General features: G+C 34.1%; 3 protein-coding genes and 1 pseudogene across 7 annotated transcripts; 1 reads left to right on the top strand and 3 right to left on the bottom strand.

The window, feature by feature from the left end:
* The first annotated feature begins 239 nt into the window (after positions 1-239).
* Positions 240-3,618, top strand: LOC107025930 (ras-related protein RABA1f). The gene is made up of 2 exons (XM_015226723.1): positions 240-666; positions 2,871-3,618. Exons 1-2 carry the CDS (start codon positions 446-448, stop codon positions 3,301-3,303), a joined length of 654 nt encoding a protein of 217 aa, XP_015082209.1. The 5' UTR covers positions 240-445; the 3' UTR covers positions 3,304-3,618.
* A 336-nt stretch (positions 3,619-3,954) lies between these two features.
* Positions 3,955-8,100, bottom strand: LOC107024233 (optic atrophy 3 protein homolog). The gene is made up of 4 exons (XM_015225173.2): positions 7,839-8,100; positions 6,737-6,871; positions 4,600-4,686; positions 3,955-4,493 (listed from the first exon to the last, which is right to left on the bottom strand). Exons 1-4 carry the CDS (start codon positions 7,965-7,967, stop codon positions 4,338-4,340), a joined length of 507 nt encoding a protein of 168 aa, XP_015080659.1. The 5' UTR covers positions 7,968-8,100; the 3' UTR covers positions 3,955-4,337.
* A 761-nt stretch (positions 8,101-8,861) lies between these two features.
* LOC114078041 lies at positions 8,862-12,098 on the bottom strand (annotated as a pseudogene).
* Positions 11,084-15,294, bottom strand: LOC107024520 (putative pentatricopeptide repeat-containing protein At3g08820). Of its 5 annotated transcripts, none has more exons than XM_015225511.2 (3): positions 13,156-15,294; positions 11,984-13,022; positions 11,084-11,303 (listed from the first exon to the last, which is right to left on the bottom strand). In XM_015225511.2, the coding sequence occupies exon 1, from the start codon at positions 15,168-15,170 to the stop codon at positions 13,287-13,289; it is 1,884 nt and encodes a 627-aa protein (XP_015080997.1). In that variant the 5' UTR covers positions 15,171-15,294; the 3' UTR covers positions 11,084-11,303; positions 11,984-13,022; positions 13,156-13,286. The 5 variants fall into 5 exon arrangements, with proteins under 5 accessions (XP_015080997.1, XP_015080993.1, XP_015080995.1 ...); XM_015225507.2 differs by lacking the exon at positions 11,084-11,303 and having other exon boundaries at positions 11,773-12,326; positions 12,461-13,022; XM_015225509.2 differs by lacking the exon at positions 11,084-11,303 and having other exon boundaries at positions 11,773-12,336; positions 12,461-13,022.
* Positions 15,295-17,268: the final 1,974 nt, after the last annotated feature.

Genomic DNA, 17,268 nt, shown 5'->3' on the forward strand with positions numbered 1-17,268 from the left:
TTAAGGTTCTCTTTTGGTTAATCACTTAATTTAAAAAAATTACTCGACAGTAGCCGTCGATGTCAGATAATCAGAATATATCCGTGTCAAAATAAATATTGATCAACACTCTTTTAGTGTGAACCACTTCTTTAAAATTTAGCTGCATCTAAATCTACCAAGTTTACAAGTTTCTATATAATTTAAAATTTTTATATGGTTATAACTATTTTTACATTCAAATATTCTAATCCTAATATTTATTATTTTTTACGCCCTATGAAAACTCAAATTGTGCTTATTTGAATTTGTAGAAAACAGGAAAGTCAGAGACTTAAGGAGGGGTTTAAGAAAAAGTATAGTTAAAAATATTTTTGAATAAATCTCTCTCCCTCTCTCTTTTTTAAAAAAGCAAAACGGTGGTGCCTCTTTCAGATCTCACTTTGTGCCCTCCACATCTGAGAAAATGGGGGCATACAGAGCCGACGACGATTACGATTACTTGTTCAAGGTGGTGTTGATTGGTGATTCCGGTGTCGGAAAATCTAATCTTCTTTCTAGATTCAGTCGTAATGAGTTCAGCCTTGAGTCTAAGTCTACTATCGGTGTTGAGTTCGCTACTCGAAGCATTCATGTTGAGGATAAGGTTGTTAAAGCTCAGATTTGGGATACTGCTGGTCAGGAACGGTATATATCCTACTCTTTTTACTGCTCATTGGAAAATTTAAATATGAGATCTACTCTGCTGCTTTCTACTTGTGGATGGATGATTATCATTTTATGCTAAGTTAGATCAGAGTCTTATGTGTAAGATCGTTCCGTTTGAAGTATTGAGGGAGGTAGATCTAGTAGTTTAGTTAGTTTCTCTGTGCTTATTATGCTAACTTGGTACGAATTTGTGTGTTTTTTTCTTCTTTTTGAACATACAAAGATGAGTGAAAGGCAAATGCATATGAATATTGCTGGCTATTCCATACTTGTGGCTGCTGTGGGTATTAGCGTGGTTGATTTTGCCTTTGGTAGCTACATTTGAGTTGGTTTTTGTGAGCTGAATTGTAATTAGTGGAGGGTTAAACTGATAATGAATGGTCTGATGATGACATGAGAATAGTAAAGTTCGAAACTTTTAGTCTTGATGTTTAAGTGCTCCTGATTTTTAGACGAGCTCAACAACTTATCCATCTCATATATTTACTAGTTTAATAGGGACCTAAACAAATTATGATCTGTAAACATCTTGCACTAGTGTTACAGTACCTCTACCACCAGCTAAGTAGGAATACAGTTGATCCTCTCAGGGTGTGGATAAGAAAATGTGTTGACTTTTGTATGGTATAATTAGATTGTGATATAGGAATTTTTAATCGAAATGGTGTGTGTTGAGTGACAAATCCAATAAATGGGTCTGTCAGAATTTTCAACACCAAAATGGTGAGAACACATTGGCTATGGAGCATCTTTGACATCCAATAACAGATGGTTCGTGAAGTGTGTTTACACGGAAGGTGCCCTATGAGCGATGAGTCTTCATTTTATGTCCAAAATATGGGAAAGGGTCATCCATTGTAACACATCTTCAGTGAATATTTTAAAATCTCTAGAATATGAAAAATGTGCTTTCTCTGCACTAATTTGATCTGAGATAGTCGGCTTTTACAGACTTGAAGGGTCATGGACAGTGTGACACTTTCAGGGAAATTGCAAGGTGTCTTCTGCTTATAGAACAGTAACAACAACATACTCCGTGTAATCCCACAAATTTGGGGGTAGCCTTTTCCATAAATATTAAATCTCCATTTCTTTCCTATTTTCACTAAGAGATCTAAGATCCCCCTTCCGTTTCCACCATTGTAATGTATATTCTGATATAGCTGATCACAAAATAAAAATAATAGGTGAGGTGATTCTATGTCGTGGGCTAGCCTACTTAGACAACCACGTGGCGGGTCTGCAGGAACGATCCACCAGATAAATACACTTCTCCTCTTTCACCCTCCCCTCCTCCACCTTTAGAATGGCCTAAATGAAGAATCCTCCAACACCACGAAGCTGGAGTTTTTTAAAATAATCTTTTTTTAATGTATTAGATGAATGATCCTCATAGTATAGATCTTCTTCTCTTATCTAGGATTCTCAAAGTATAGGATAATTTTGTACGTATTTATATCTCAGTAATTAATTAAGTTATTGTCTTTCCATATATTTGTTGGTGTTTCTATTTTTTTCATTAATAATAATGATCAATGCAATTGAAATTCGGGGAACTTAAGGCATGTTTGTCTGAATTGCAAGTCTTAGACTTGGAATATTTCAGACAAATGCGACTGGATGTTTTTTTTTAAAAAAAAGCCAGTGAATGAACTTACAATTTATTTTGGGCAGTAAAAGGTGTTTTTTTGAGTATGATGTAGCTAATACATGACTAACCCAAAGATATTAGGGATGCTCTAATTTTGGGTACCTGACAAGTCGTATGCTGGTGAGATACTGCTTCCCCAGCCATCTGTTTTGTTTCTACTCTGTTTTTGCCCATGAATTCTACATTTTTAAACTTTTAAGGGGTCGTTAATTAATTTATCTCATCTTCCATTTGGCGTAACTTATCCCACAAAATGGTTGGAGTAAATAATACACACTATCAAACATAGGATAAAATAATCCCATGGGATATCCCAAACGACCCCTAAGTTGATATGAGATGTAAAGTAAATTCATTTCAAAAATAGAAGTTGCACTTTGTTGGCTTATATCTGAACTTCGTCGTGTCCAGTAGACCCATATATTGTGTAGTAATCTTCTTTACGTGGGACAATTTTAATATTTTAGTTTCCTGTATGGAAATGTTATGAGTTCATGTATCATAATCTTAACTGATGTGCTCTTTCTTGAAGATATCGTGCAATCACGAGTGCTTACTATCGAGGAGCTGTTGGTGCATTGCTGGTTTATGATGTCACTCGTCATGTGACTTTCGAGAATGTGGAGAGATGGTTGAAAGAGCTCAGAGATCATACTGACTCAAACATTGTCATAATGCTTGTGGGAAATAAGGCAGATTTGCGTCACTTACGAGCTGTTTCCACTGAGGATGCCAAGGCATTTGCTGAGAAGGAAAGTACATTTTTCATGGAAACATCTGCTCTGGAATCCATGAATGTGGAGAACGCCTTCACAGAAGTGCTCACACAAATATACCGTGTCGTGAGCAAGAAAGCTCTTGAAGCAGGAGATGACCCAGCAGCATTGCCCAAGGGACAGACCATTAACGTCGGAAGCAAGGACGACGTTTCAGCAGTAAAGAAAGTTGGGTGCTGTTCTTCTTAAAACAAGGACTGATGTTCTATTCCAACTTTTGAGTTGAAATTTTCATGTGGCAGTGGTAATTCTCCTGCTCTGTAAAATGAATTCACCACATGAATCGTTTACTGGTGCTCAAGTTTGGATTTGAGCTTCCCCTTGAGTTCCTCAGCATTCTTTATCCTTGTTTCTATATTTATCTTAGCTTAGTGTATGATTGTAGTATAGCTTCTTATGAATCTCTTGGATAGGTTGAATTTTGATTGCAAAGATTGAACTGAGACGTGTTTGAACTGATGCTATCCCTCTAGATTTATCAAAATTAATCCTACGTTTTTCATATCGATGTTATGTTCAATTTTATCATTTCACATTTATCTATAATTATTTGATTTTGCAGACGAGCATCGTCTTACGTGCAAAATGGATCCAAGAACTAACATAATAAGAAGTAGAACACTTGAATCAGATTCACCTTATGTTGCTCGAATTATTCAAAAATACCACCAGGTATGTGTCAAATCCTTTGAATGCTATGCATTTTATAGGATCTGACGGGTTTACCAACATTTTAGAGAGTCCGAGCTACATAAACATTCATAGTCCTCTTATATTAAGAGGTAAAACTCCCTGAACATCTCAGGAGAACGCACAATGAAGGACATGTAACAAATTGGAAACACTTGAACTCTTAATAATAATTCTTATTACTGAAAGCCAAACAAGTAAAATAGTCATCAATATTGCCTCAATGGCTAGGTGCAAAAGTTCACCAAAATATCGAATTCGGTTACAATATGAAATGTTGCCTTCTATTCAAAGACCAAAGGCTGCAAACAATGGATAATCCATTTTGGTTAGTAATATTCTAAAGGCTTTCACCTGTCAACCTTACATGTTCCGAAGATCTTCCTTTTGTCGGAGTTGCTTCAAGTTTCTTACTTCCAGAAGTTATAATAGTAGAAATAAGAAGTAGAGAAAAGTAGAGATTGAGTCGTTATTGCTCAACTGGAGAGGGGTCTTACAATGTGTATGTATGTTAGCACAACACTAGCAGAGGATCAACCAGCTTTAACTTTATCCTTGGTACTTTCTGCATGACTGATGCTAAAAATACTACTTAATCCTCGTGTTTTGGAATGTCGCTCCAGTTCATCGATTCTGTTCTTAAGGAACTCAAGCTCTCTACTCAGGTCATCGTCTCGCTGCTTCAATGCCTATGAAAGGAAAAACAAATTATGATTTGAGTTTTACATGGAAACAGAACACTGCGCTCTATGATTTCAGCACAAGAAAATCACTATTATGAATGTCGATATGCACCTCTAGTTCCTTCCTCCGAACTTCCTCCTTTCTAGCTTCAGATCTGGAACTTCTTTGCACCTCAAAGATAACAGCCACTCCAGCGACCTGAATAAACAGATAACAAAAGCATATTGATGGTATTCCGCCTTGGTGGTTTAAAAAAAAAAAGAAGAGAAGACTGAACAAAGTAATTCATGCAAATCTCCACACTATACATTATTAGATAATTGGTGTGTTATGCACTGAAAGAATATATCAGGTTAAGAGGAGCATCTACAATGTTCTGTTGTAGATTAATTAAATCAACTGCAATTTTCAATCCTGTATCCGGTTAGGCTAAGGCAATTACTCTTCAGATAGCAAATGTGCAGCGAACAAAAAGGAGAAGGAATAACAAAGATGATGCCACAACAGCCCTTCATGATGCTAACTTCACTCAAGTCAACAAGTCATCTTGAGCAGTTGGAATTGAATGCATCAATTGCCATCTATGATTTCTTCTAGAGCAATAGTAAATCAGTATTTGTAGTTAAATAAAGATGTATCTCCTCACTTTTAAGTGCAAAATGGCTTCAATTAGTGATGCAGAGCTGTGCTTGATCTTTTTAGCACATTACAAAATATATAATTGTTGCTAGTTGCACATACTACTCAGCATCTTCTTAATGCAGGCAATCTGTAATACTATTTTTGACTGATAAAAATAGAATGCGTAGATTTTTGTATTCGTACTTGGGGACCATTTGATAACCCTACTAGACAAGTTTGATAATAGAAACATCAAATCATCCGATACCACGTCAAATGCTTTCAAACTTGAATATTGTCACCGGAACTAAAAGTTTCTAATCATTAGATATCACTTCCTTCATCCCAATTTCTTTGTTTAGTTTTCATTTGGCACAACTATAAAATAAAATCGAACTATGAACTTAATATCTGTTAAGAAACAAGTGCTGTCATCCTATTAATTTGTGCAAAATGATGGATTAGATGAGTACCCCTGGCGTGGCCTAGAGGATGGTAAAGCTGGAATTGAAACCATAAGAGAATAAGGTTCAAATCGCAGTAGAAGAAAAAATATAGGTGATTTCTTCCTATCAGCCAAAACATCAGTGATCAGAGTTACTCTTTACATGTAGGGGTGAAAGATGTTGGTACCGGGCAAAATAATCAAGGTGCTTACAAGCTAACCTGAACACGCTCAAAATTTTTGTTTCTAACATACACTGCCATGTAAGCAATATTTGTTTAGTGTACTGACCCCTAATCAAATTATTTGGACTCAGAAGAGGAAAACCTGTTTTATCTACGAATAGTGATCAAATTGGCATATTACCAGATCACGCCCCTATTGCCACAACTATAGATATAGTGACTCGAAGAATAAACCTTAGTGGCCGATGTAACGATAAGCACATTTTGAACCGAGATCAGGTGTTCAAAAGGTTGAACCCTTCGAAGAGGAATCTCAATTTTCTGGGGAAGTTTGAGGGGAGTCAATGTACTCAACCTAATTGAAACGCATAACATGACCACTAACATAAGAATATTAGACACATTAAGTCAACGTCTTTAGCGCATATACATAAAGAAGACAATTAGCAGTACCACAAATTAATACTATTTGAAGTACTTGTGAATTAAAAGATTTATATTATTTTGTGGAACTTGAGCCGGGGGTCTATCAGAAGCAGCCGATCTACCCGACAAAGTTAGAGGTAAGGTCCGCCCACATCCAACCCTTCCCAGAAGCCCATCTCAGGATTATATTGGGTATGCAGTTGGAGCAAAACTAATGTCAGACAGCCTTCAATATCCAGATAGCACTTCTAGAAACTAGTGGGTTGAACAAGAACAAGCCCCTATTCTGAAGCATAACATGCCATGCCTTCTCATTGCATCTAGAATATCAGACTAAGTTTGAGATTAATGACCTTCCTAATATGGTCTGTTATGAACATATGAAATAGATCGTGAGCTCTATCACAAGTGGAATAGGACATAAAAAGGGTGTTCTCATTGATAAACAAATCAGCATTTCGGAAACATCACCATATCCATGATGATATATAATAGTTATCCCAAATGAAAATAAATTTGATATGAAATATTTGTGTAACAGAACAAATTAAGGACCTAGAGACAACATTACCGAGAACACAAAGAGTTCACCTAGGAGATCAGCAGCAGCTTGAACAGCTTTATCTTCATTTAATGGGCGAATTGCCACATCAGTTGCATGACCATATATACGTCTTTGCAATTTAGTTGACAGTCTATGGTTTGCCTGCGGAAAAGAAAAAATAAAGAAATCAAATATGTGTACTGTCCATTAGTTTCCAATTCTGATGATCTTCAGTTTCAATGCCCAATAGAAGGAATCATCAATGAGATCACACATTTCAGAAAGATAAAGCAAGACTGAAATACACTTAAGAGCCATGGCAAGACCAATTTGAGTATCTTAACTAGTATATGGATGTTAATAATCCGTGTTAATATAAATGCATTGAAGAACACAACAAACAAAAGTTGCTCAATTAAAGCAGTCGCAGTAATCCTATTTATTTTTTTCAGTATATAGTTCTGCCGGCAGAGCGACTATAAGTTCAACCTACAAGAATCAATTAGTTTTTGACACTTATCTCTTCATCTTCCGATTTCTAAGCCATAACTTACTTCAACGTGTTCAATTTCCCATAGAATCACAAATTCCCACTCACTACTTCAATAGTCTTCCCTAGTCAAACATGATTTAAGAAATCTATTTTTTTGCATCTTAGTTTCTATAATCAACTAAAAACACTTAGAATCCTTTGATCTTTGCAACTTTTGACCATCAAAATGTATATTTTTTAAATATCATCCCACACCATTAGCTAATTCCATCAGGATAATCAACTATTCATCTACCTATACTCTTTGTAGCTCAGTTATTTAACTACTTGAACTATCACCTTGTTGGTGCAAGGTGAGGGTTCTATTATCCATTTTATAATCTCCTCCCCATTTCCCCAACCCCAAAAAAAACTTCAACTTCAGGTACTGAGCTCAGCCAAGCACAAACTCAGAGGATCTCACTAATTTCTTAAAGGTTGTTTACCATTTCATAAAAAACAATCCCAGCTCTTTATATACCACAAAACCCCCATCCTTTTTCATATCATAACAAATTACCACTAGCTAAAACTCATACAACAGATACGCAAACAAAAACCCACAAATAAAAAATGATTTTTAGGGCAAAACTGAACCTGGGCAATGTTGATGATGAAATTTCTGAACCTGGGGTGGTATCCAGCCTCTTTCTTGATTCGATTACCGATAGGTTTACAGAAAGATTTGAGGGCAAGTGTGCCAAGCTTAAACACTGGTAATATCATCAGATCTCACTTCCCAAAACTAACAGAGAATTTTTTAGAAAGTTGAGAAAAAGTATTGAAGAAAACACAAAAGGGTTTTGATCACTCTGAAGCTCTCAATCATGGAGAGTGGAAAGAAATAAAAGTGAAAAATTGAGATAAAACATAAATATCAAATTCAAATTCTAAATTTTTTTAATATTACCTAAAATACTAATTAACAATTGAAAATGTATGTAAAGAAATTATAATTTTAAAAATGTGATTATTTTCAAAATTTTAATTATGTCATATTAATTGTCATGAATGGAATAATATTTATATGTTTTATCTATAAGAAGAATTAGACTTTTTTTTTTAAAAAAAAAAGCATGTTAAAATAGAAATATAATCAAGTAATTTTATATTTTTTTTAGCACATTTCCTAAGATTTAGAAATTTATGTTTAAACAGATTTTATATTTTAATCCTACTTCGAAAATTGAATCTTTTTGGAACTTTTATATTTAAACTTAAATGTTAAAAAGAATTATCTTTCAATTCAAATTAAATGTAACCTAATACTAATATTGTGTTAAAGTAACAATATTAAAGAATATCAACCATATCAAATTATGATATGACTTGTGCTTGTTTGAGGAAAAGCAAAAATAATTTTTTGCAATGAATAGTTCTATCTTCTATGTTATTTTTCTTGATGTACATCGGTAATGACGAAAAGATCCATTTATGTAACAATTAAATTTAGTGTGATTGCGTTATTACCTTGATATTATCTTCTCATTTATTTTTACTTATTAAGTTTTAAAAATCATATTTTATTTTTTATCTTACCGAACTTTATTCTATATCCTATTTTTTTTTAGGTTTATCATTCAAATTATAGGTGTATGACATTATGTAATGACGGAGAACGATACATTATACCCAAACATTATATTCATTAAAACAATACAATACAACACAATATAATATGATACATTATAAAACAATACGTAACAACCATCCTAACAAAGTGTAAGTATATTCAATCTATATATGATTAGTAGGGGCAAAGATCAATCTTCTTATGCACTACAATTCCAGGCTTACCATTTGTATCAATATCCTCTTTTTTCATCCCACAAGGCAATTCCCAATCAAATGCATAAAGAAGATTTGACAATGCAAGTTCCACCATTGCAACACCTCTTCCTGCTCCAAATGGAATTAACTCAAAGTCTTATCCTTTAAAATTAATATCGTTATTCAGAAATCTCTCGGGAATAAATTCTTCTCAATATTTCCATATCTCAAAATCTCTTCCTATAGCCCAAATATTAATATGAACTATGGCTCCTGGCTGAATTTCATACCTTTCTAGTGTGGATTTTTCAATTGATGTTCTTGGCAATAGAAGAGGAATTGGTGGATACAATCTTAATGTCTCCTTTATGCTTTGAGATAATGCATATTTTGGATGTCATCTTCATTCACAAACCCTTCTTTTTCCAACTAATTTTCTGATTTCTAATTGAACTTTCTTCATGGCTTTTGGATTCTTCATCAAAGATGTCATTGCCCATACTATTGTAGATGCACTAGTGCCTGATCCTAGATGAATTTTAGCTCGCAATTACGCTCTTTGGTTGACATAAGTTTATATTAAAAATAATGAGCATTCATAGCCGTAAAATTCTAGATTCATCGCTGGTCGAAATCCCACGTGATACAAAGTAAGTATTTGTTTACCATTGAAACTTAAGTGTTAAATCTAACAAGAAAGTAGACATTAAGAGCCTGTTTGGCTCAGCTTAAAAGCTGGTCAAACTGACTTAAAAGCTGGTTTTTGACTTATTTAGCTGTTTGGCAATACTCAAAATAACTTATTTTAAGTTTAAAAAAACTTATTTTAAGCTAAAAGTTAAAAGCTGGGGTAGGGGTGCTTTTTTTTTTTAGCTTATAAGCTGTTTTAAGTTGACCACCCATTTTATCTTTTTGCCCTTAATATTTTTATACAATCTCCAAATTACCCACATAACCCTAACATCTCTTTCTTCCATTTTTCCCTTTTCACGTTTGGCATAGCAACTTCAGCACTTTTATCTAAACGCATAACTGCTTATTTTAAAAATAAGTTTCAGCACTTTCAAAAGTACTTTTTTAAAGCTGCTTTTATTAAGCCCATCCAAACGGGCCCTAAATAATTTAGCGTTGTACTCTAAAGAAGTAAACATGGGATTTGTATTTCTCCAAAAATAACCTTCTATTTATTTATTAAGATAAGAATAAATAACGTTCTATTTATTTATTAAGATAAGAATAAGATCTACATATACTTATTATTCTTTCCAAATTTCATGTTAATATGTTATTTTATCATTATTGTTGCTCAATCTAAACGAAGATATGACTAGTTGACAACAAACATTGTAGAGTAATTTGGTAAAATGAAATAATGTTATGATTAGCCAATCAAAGGACGACACATCATACTTTTTGATAAAGGGGACAAAGAAATGTGTAGAATATATATAGGCTTATGCCTACTGTATTTGTAAATGAAGATATGTGGCAGAATAACATTGGAGAATCAACAAGCTCTCACTCTCATTCATTAATGCTCAAGAAGGTGATTGATGCAACCATTCTTAAGATAAAATATCTTTCTAAGTATTGGATAATTTTTATCCTTCTATTAGATATCGTTAAAAAATTAATGAATCCTGCAAAAATATGAGTAATTTACATAACTATCAACAAAAGCTTTGCATAATTTTATTACATGCTATAAGAAATTTCTGAAAAATATATTAAAAATATTAGACACTATTGCTTAATGAAACAAAAGTGTTTAAAAGTGTGAGGATACATGATGTGTTCTTTTTCTCATTTGATAACGAAAAGAAGCTGAAACTTAATTATCTTTACCTTTTTCATAGCCGATATGTATTTAGATCAATAAATATTTGGGTGAATCTAATATAAAAGTGATCAAAATATTGATCGTCTCGCATTTGTGTTTCATTCCACATTATTAGTTAGAAGAAGAAGTCTCCAACAAATGCCGCTTCCAGCATATTCAATTGAGAAGAAACATATTTCAGCCAATAATATTTTTAATATCAAATTACATGAAAAATAAATGATAAAACTGTCAAGTTAAAAGATTTTGCATAATGCTAAATTCAACTGCCGAAAAAGTTCACAATAGTATTTTGGAATACCTAAAAATAATAATTGTGAAGGAATGACTTGATTTTTGTAGAATGTTTCTGAATTTCTGAATTTCTTGAAGTATAGTTGAAAGATGATTTTGGCCAAAACTCCATTCGTTAACGCTCGATAAGGTGATTGATGCAACCATTTCACAGGAAGCTGATATAAAGAAGATAAAACTTTAAATTCTAAAGGCCGATTCACAAGTTTTAAAATGGAAAAATCCGAATCCATTTCAGATTATTGTTAAAAGTGATATTGTTGTAAATCAACTAAGAAGGTATGGAGAGGAAGTAGATGGTGTTTGTGGTAGAAAAAAATGGAAAAGAGCCAAAAACACTTGTTTACTTTCGTCTATTAGCTAAATTTGTCTCGATACTATCAGGTCAAATATACCCACGTCGTTACTAAAATATTCATAAAAGGAACCCTTCTTCGAATCAAATCAGCCAAGATAACCCGATTTCAACGTTCCCAAACATTTAACCCGACCCAAAATCCAACTAAGTAAATATCCCACCCCAAACACCAATTCATATTTGTTATATTATAAAGATATTTAGAAATTATTATACCAAGATATAATAAGCAAATTATAAACTTGGCTCAGCTTGACTTACACCTCTTCACAAATGTTATGTATAAACTTCTGCTCAATGTTAAAATTCCATTTTAAATCATGTACAATTGTTATACATGTACACACACACAAACTAACTTCAAAACTTTCTCAATAACATGTATTTGGATAATGTCGCAAACAATCATATATGTGGATACAAAGACATGTTTGTGGGAGATCAGTAAGAAGATGAGATGTAATGGTTTTTTGGAGATACCTCAAAGATTCAAATTGAAGACGTAGGTACTGACAATGTTGATGATGAAAGTTAGGAACCTCTTTTCAGCTCCGGGTACTCTTTTAGGTGGAGCCTTGTGCTTCCATGTTATCATGTTGTTAAGCCCTTCATTCCGAGCACCCTCTTCGCCTTTGAGGTGGCGACTGGAAGTCCAATCCTTGAACTCCTTAGCTAGGCTCGGTGTGCACGTTCTTGAGACATCTTGGGACGTATGAACATATCCCTAGCTTAAACACTGGGTCTGGTAGTATCATTCACACTTCCCAAAACACCAGTTTGCCCATTTCTCCAAAGGAAAGCCCACAAGCAGGGGCTAGCATTTCTAAGCATAACTACCACTAGAGATATTAGCAATTTTAATAATGATAGTGCTGAGAATTTAATAACTGAAACATATCTTCTATTCCTTCTAGACACTCTTGTTTACCAACAAAAATAATGTTGAAGTCCACATACCTTAAGAAAAAGAAAGGACCTCTATCTTCACAGATTCCGCCCCTTTTCCTTCAAACAACGGGAGGATGCATTATAAATAATCCATTTGGTTTTACCAATCTTGACTCCATGCCAGTCAGGCAAACGATCTTAGACTATGACAGAACCAAGCTCCATGCACTAGATATTTTGAACAATGAAAGGCATGTGCCACAAACATTGAACGAACTCAGAGTGTAGGTTTAGAGTATCAATAGTGTTTTCGCAAAGATAATACTAGCTTGCCAAGCTCGTGGCCCTCGTTAGGATGTTAGTCTGAGTCAAGCTAGCTTTCAAAGAAGCTGCCCCACCCAATTAAAAAGAAAAAATTATAAAAGGAAGAGAGTTTTTCCTGAGTATCTCTGCCAAGTGAGTCCAGAACATCTGCATGGCTAGAGAGGATTGTCTTCTTGTAGTATTTGACAGTCAGCTAAAGGCAAATTGTTTCTGCACTAACAATCCTATTTAGGCCATTCCTCAAATAGTTCTGGTTATCATTCAAACAAGTCAAACGTCCTGCCTCGCCAATTTTGAGACTGCCAAACTAGAAATCAAAATAATTAGCTAGGAGATCAAGAAAGTATTTGTGGCAGTTAAGGCTGTAAAAATAGATAGCTATAAAGTAAAACCAAGAAACAGTATCCATTAGCCTAGTGCTCTCCAGAAAGTCTGCATACCTTTCCAAACAACAGAGATCTTCAATGCAGCTCTATCCCACGGAGCCCATTCTTAATTCTGGGAAAATCTTTATGGTAGAAAGATGATGCTACTCAAAGTAACTCCTAACCAGAATATGCTTGTTAGTTGTCTAAACACTTGCTAGCTTCATCTCCTTCAGTAAGACCTGCAATTCAGTATGCAAGCGTTCATTCTGAGGATGCGACGAGGAACCAGCCAGAAATTCATGCACTACTCCATCAACGTTGATCCAGCTACATCCTGGCTGCTTCACAACTCCTTTTTCCTTCATAGACAACCTCAGCCGTGAAATAGCACCCCAGTGATGATCAATGGCATATGTATTGGACAACATCACATAGCCAGCAGAATTGTTAGGGTCCACCTCAACAAGAACGGAGGAAATAATCCGCGCCAATTCCAATCTGTTATGTAGCATGCAGCCACCAAGTAAAGCTCCCCATACAAAATTATTGGGTTTAAAAGGCATTGAGGTAGCAACTTGAAGTGCTTCCTCAACATAACCTACTCGAGCAAGGAGATCAATATAGCTAGCATAATGTTCCAATCTAGGAGCAATTCTAAAACATTGGCTCATTTCCTTAAATATTTGACGGCCTTCTGCTGCCAGCCCTGCGTGACTGCAAGCACATAGCAAACCAAGGAAAGTCCCAGCATTTGGACGCAAATTGAGGTCAAGCATTTGTGAGAAAAGTTTTAACGCCTCCTTACCTTTACCATTTACTGCGAGACCCATGATCATCGCATTGAATGAAACAACATCTTTTACAAACAATTGGTCAAAAACATCCCCTGCTCTCTCTAAACTCCCGCATTTAGAGTACATATCTATCAAAGCAGTTGCAAGATTTGCATTTGAAAGTAAAAAGCTTTTTTGCCTACTACCTTGCATGTACTCATGAACCCACACACCAAGGTTCAAATCACCAACTTGAGTACAAGCTGAGAGCACACTAACCATTGTCACATGATTGGGGCAACAACAATTAAGCTCCATCATTAACCGGAAAACACATAAGCCATCCAGAGCACAGCCGTTCTGAACGTACGCGCCTATCATAGCATTCCAAGGAAGCAAACTTCTCTTCCCATCACCAGAAATCTGTTCAAATATTTCCCTACTCTTATCAACCTTTCCCCACTTCCCATATAAGTAAACAAGAACAGTATTAACTGAGTCACATCCAGAACATCCCAAATCATACTGTTGCATTGAATACCAAAAATTCCCAATCCATTTCTCAATATTTAACATATCAAGTTTTGAACATGCAGATAAAACATTAATCATAGTATCATTTTCAGGGATCAAACTCTTCTTTACCATACATAAAAACAAACCCAAAGCTTCTTCAGACATACCAAACTTAGCATACCCAGAAATCAAACAAGTCCAACAAACAACATCCTTCTCAGGCATTTCATCAAATACCTTACGCGCAGAATGTAATTCTTTCAAACCCCTGGCATAAACACTTAACAACCCATTACATATAGATGGGTCCTCACCAAATCCCAATTTCACAACAAGGGTATGAACTTGTTGAACATAATATGAATTCCCAGAACGAGAACAAGCTTTAAGAAGAAAAGAAAAGGTCAATTCATTAGGCAAAAGGGACTGGCCCCTCAACTTGTTAAATACCAAGAATGCATCAGTAAAACTTCCTTCTTCACTTAGTATTCTAATAATAGCGTTAAAGGGGAATATGTTGGGTATCTTTAGCTGATGAAGTATACGAAGAGAAAAGTTTGATGGGTATTGACCAATAAGGCGAGTAGCTATGAGGTTGTCTTGATGAGCACCAATACGGAAAACCCGAGCATGGATTTGTTGAAGGTGATTATGGGTAATACGGCCTTTTAAGAGGTTGCAGAGAGATGAAGAATGGAGATCAGAAGTTGAAGAGAATGAACGGGTAAAGTTGAAGCAATAATGAGCTATTATGGAGTTGGATTTGATGGATTCAGTACGATAGAAGAGACTCTGCATGTTATTTCCGGTCTACCTCGAACTCACTGACCACCCTTTGCAGAATCCGGCACCGGTTTCTCCTCCGGCCAATAAATCCCGGTGAAGGCGATGTACGATTGCAATCGCACAACAAATTGGTTCGAGTCTAGTTATACATTATTCAAAAAATCAAATTTATATACTTGGCCCGTTTAGAAAGAAAAATAAAAGTATAAATTTAAGGAATCCATAGTGTAATACAATAATAATATTCTGTCCCGATAAATTTAGTATTTACTAATAATCCCTTAAAATTGTTGTGGCGTGATACATTAGTATGTTGTGATACATGGTAAATGATACACAGTAACTTAAAACTGTTAAGATTAAAAGTGGAAAAAAACGGAACATTTAAATTTGTTATCTAAATCAGCTTAAATTACGGTAACAGTTCATTAATAAGCATTAATTCAGCACGTAATTGGATAACGATTTCAAATTTTGAAAATTCAAGATTATATTATCTAGTTTGAAGACATTTTTATGAACATCCAGTTATTAAACTTATTGACTGATACATGATAACAATTTTCAAAAACTCGTGATACATAGAAAATCATATGATACACATCAAATTCATGTATCAATGCATTGTCTAAACACTATAACACACTGAGTCGATATGTATCAGCAAGCACACTTGATGGCGCAGTTATTAAACTTATTGACTGATACATGATAACAATTTTCAAAAACTCTTTATACATAGGAAATCATATGATAGACATCTAATTTATGTATCAATGCATCGACTAACACACTATAACACACTGAGTGCTTATGTATTAAACTTATTGTCTGATACATGATAACAATTTTCAAAAATTCATGATACATATTGGATTCCTTTACTAAAATTTTTACTAATTTCAACAACAATGGTTGCTGCTTCTTTTCTCTTTTTTTGGTGTATTTTGTCAACCTTTGATTTAGATGATTCGCTAAAATCTTTGTTTGAATCCTTCCGAACATTCATAGGATCATGCAAAGACTTTTTTCGATTTTCTTTCCAATTTTCATCGGCCGAATCATAAATCCTTCTATTAGTAAAATGATCCATTAATATGATGTAATAGAACAATGAACAATAAAAAACAAAAAAAAAAGAAAGAAAAAGAACGGATGATGGAGTAAGAAGAAAAAGAAGACCTAGAGACGGCTGATGTAATATAGCAATGAACAAGAAGAAAATAAGAACAGATGATGGATTAAGAAGAAGAAGAAGAACTATAGACGGATGATGGAGTAAGAAGAAGAAGAAGAACCAAAGAACAATGGTCCAATTTTCAGAAATTTCAAATTTTTTGAATTTTGAAATTCAAAATTTCATATTAAATGTTGTGAAACGTTTTTAATTAAAATTAATAATTCAAAATTCAAAAAGTGATTCAGAAGATTGAGTGTTTTAGTGATGAAAAAATAGGCATGATATTGGGGAAGTGTGTGTTATAGAAGAGAGAAGGTTATGTATCTCTAAACTTCTACTAAAATTAAAAAAAAGGGAATTATGTAATATTTTTTTAAAAAAAAGGAAAATTAGAGAATACTAAACTTATAGTTGTGTATTTAAGTTATTTTTCCAAAAATAAAAGGTTTTACCCTTTTGTTTATTTGATTTTAATTCGACATTCGATCTTGTGATCTGAATCATGTTTATGAAAAATAAATCGAATTCATAAACAGATATTTCAATTACGTTGGAATTTTCCCTTAGGTACTTCAATTACTAACATTTTTCTATTGAATTATTATACCACCATAATTTGTTCCTTTTAAACACTGTTGACTGATTTTGATAGATTTTCTTATTATAAATGTCTTCAATTACATTCGTATTATAATGATTTTAAATGAAGGAATCAAAAATTGTGTGTTAGTCTCATTTGTTTTCTAATGTATTCAAATGACTTGAAGTAAACCACAATTATTTTCGAATATTTGAGTTCTGGAAAAACATACGTATCCTCTATCATGCCCTTCACAACACATCAACCAACGGTGTTTAAAAGGAACAAATTATGGTTGATTCATTTATTCAATAAAAAACAGCATAATTGGGATATCTAAGATGAAAAAC

The sequence above is a fragment of the Solanum pennellii genome, chromosome 7 (assembly GCF_001406875.1).
Source record: "Solanum pennellii chromosome 7, SPENNV200".
In the NCBI taxonomy this organism is placed as follows: domain Eukaryota; kingdom Viridiplantae; phylum Streptophyta; class Magnoliopsida; order Solanales; family Solanaceae; genus Solanum; species Solanum pennellii.

Coding starts and splice junctions, on each gene's coding strand:
- LOC107025930 (XM_015226723.1), top strand. CDS start 446: ATGGGGGCATACAGAGCCGACGACGATTACGATTACTTGTTCAAGGTG. Junction 667..2,870: donor GATACTGCTGGTCAGGAACG/GTATATATCCTA, acceptor TCTTTCTTGAAG/ATATCGTGCAATCACGAGTG.
- LOC107024233 (XM_015225173.2), bottom strand. CDS start 7,967: ATGATATTACCAGTGTTTAAGCTTGGCACACTTGCCCTCAAATCTTTC. Junction 4,687..6,736: donor GTGAACTCTTTGTGTTCTCG/GTAATGTTGTCT, acceptor CTGTTTATTCAG/GTCGCTGGAGTGGCTGTTAT. Junction 4,494..4,599: donor TTCGGAGGAAGGAACTAGAG/GTGCATATCGAC, acceptor TTCCTTTCATAG/GCATTGAAGCAGCGAGACGA.
- LOC107024520 (XM_015225511.2), bottom strand. CDS start 15,170: ATGCAGAGTCTCTTCTATCGTACTGAATCCATCAAATCCAACTCCATA.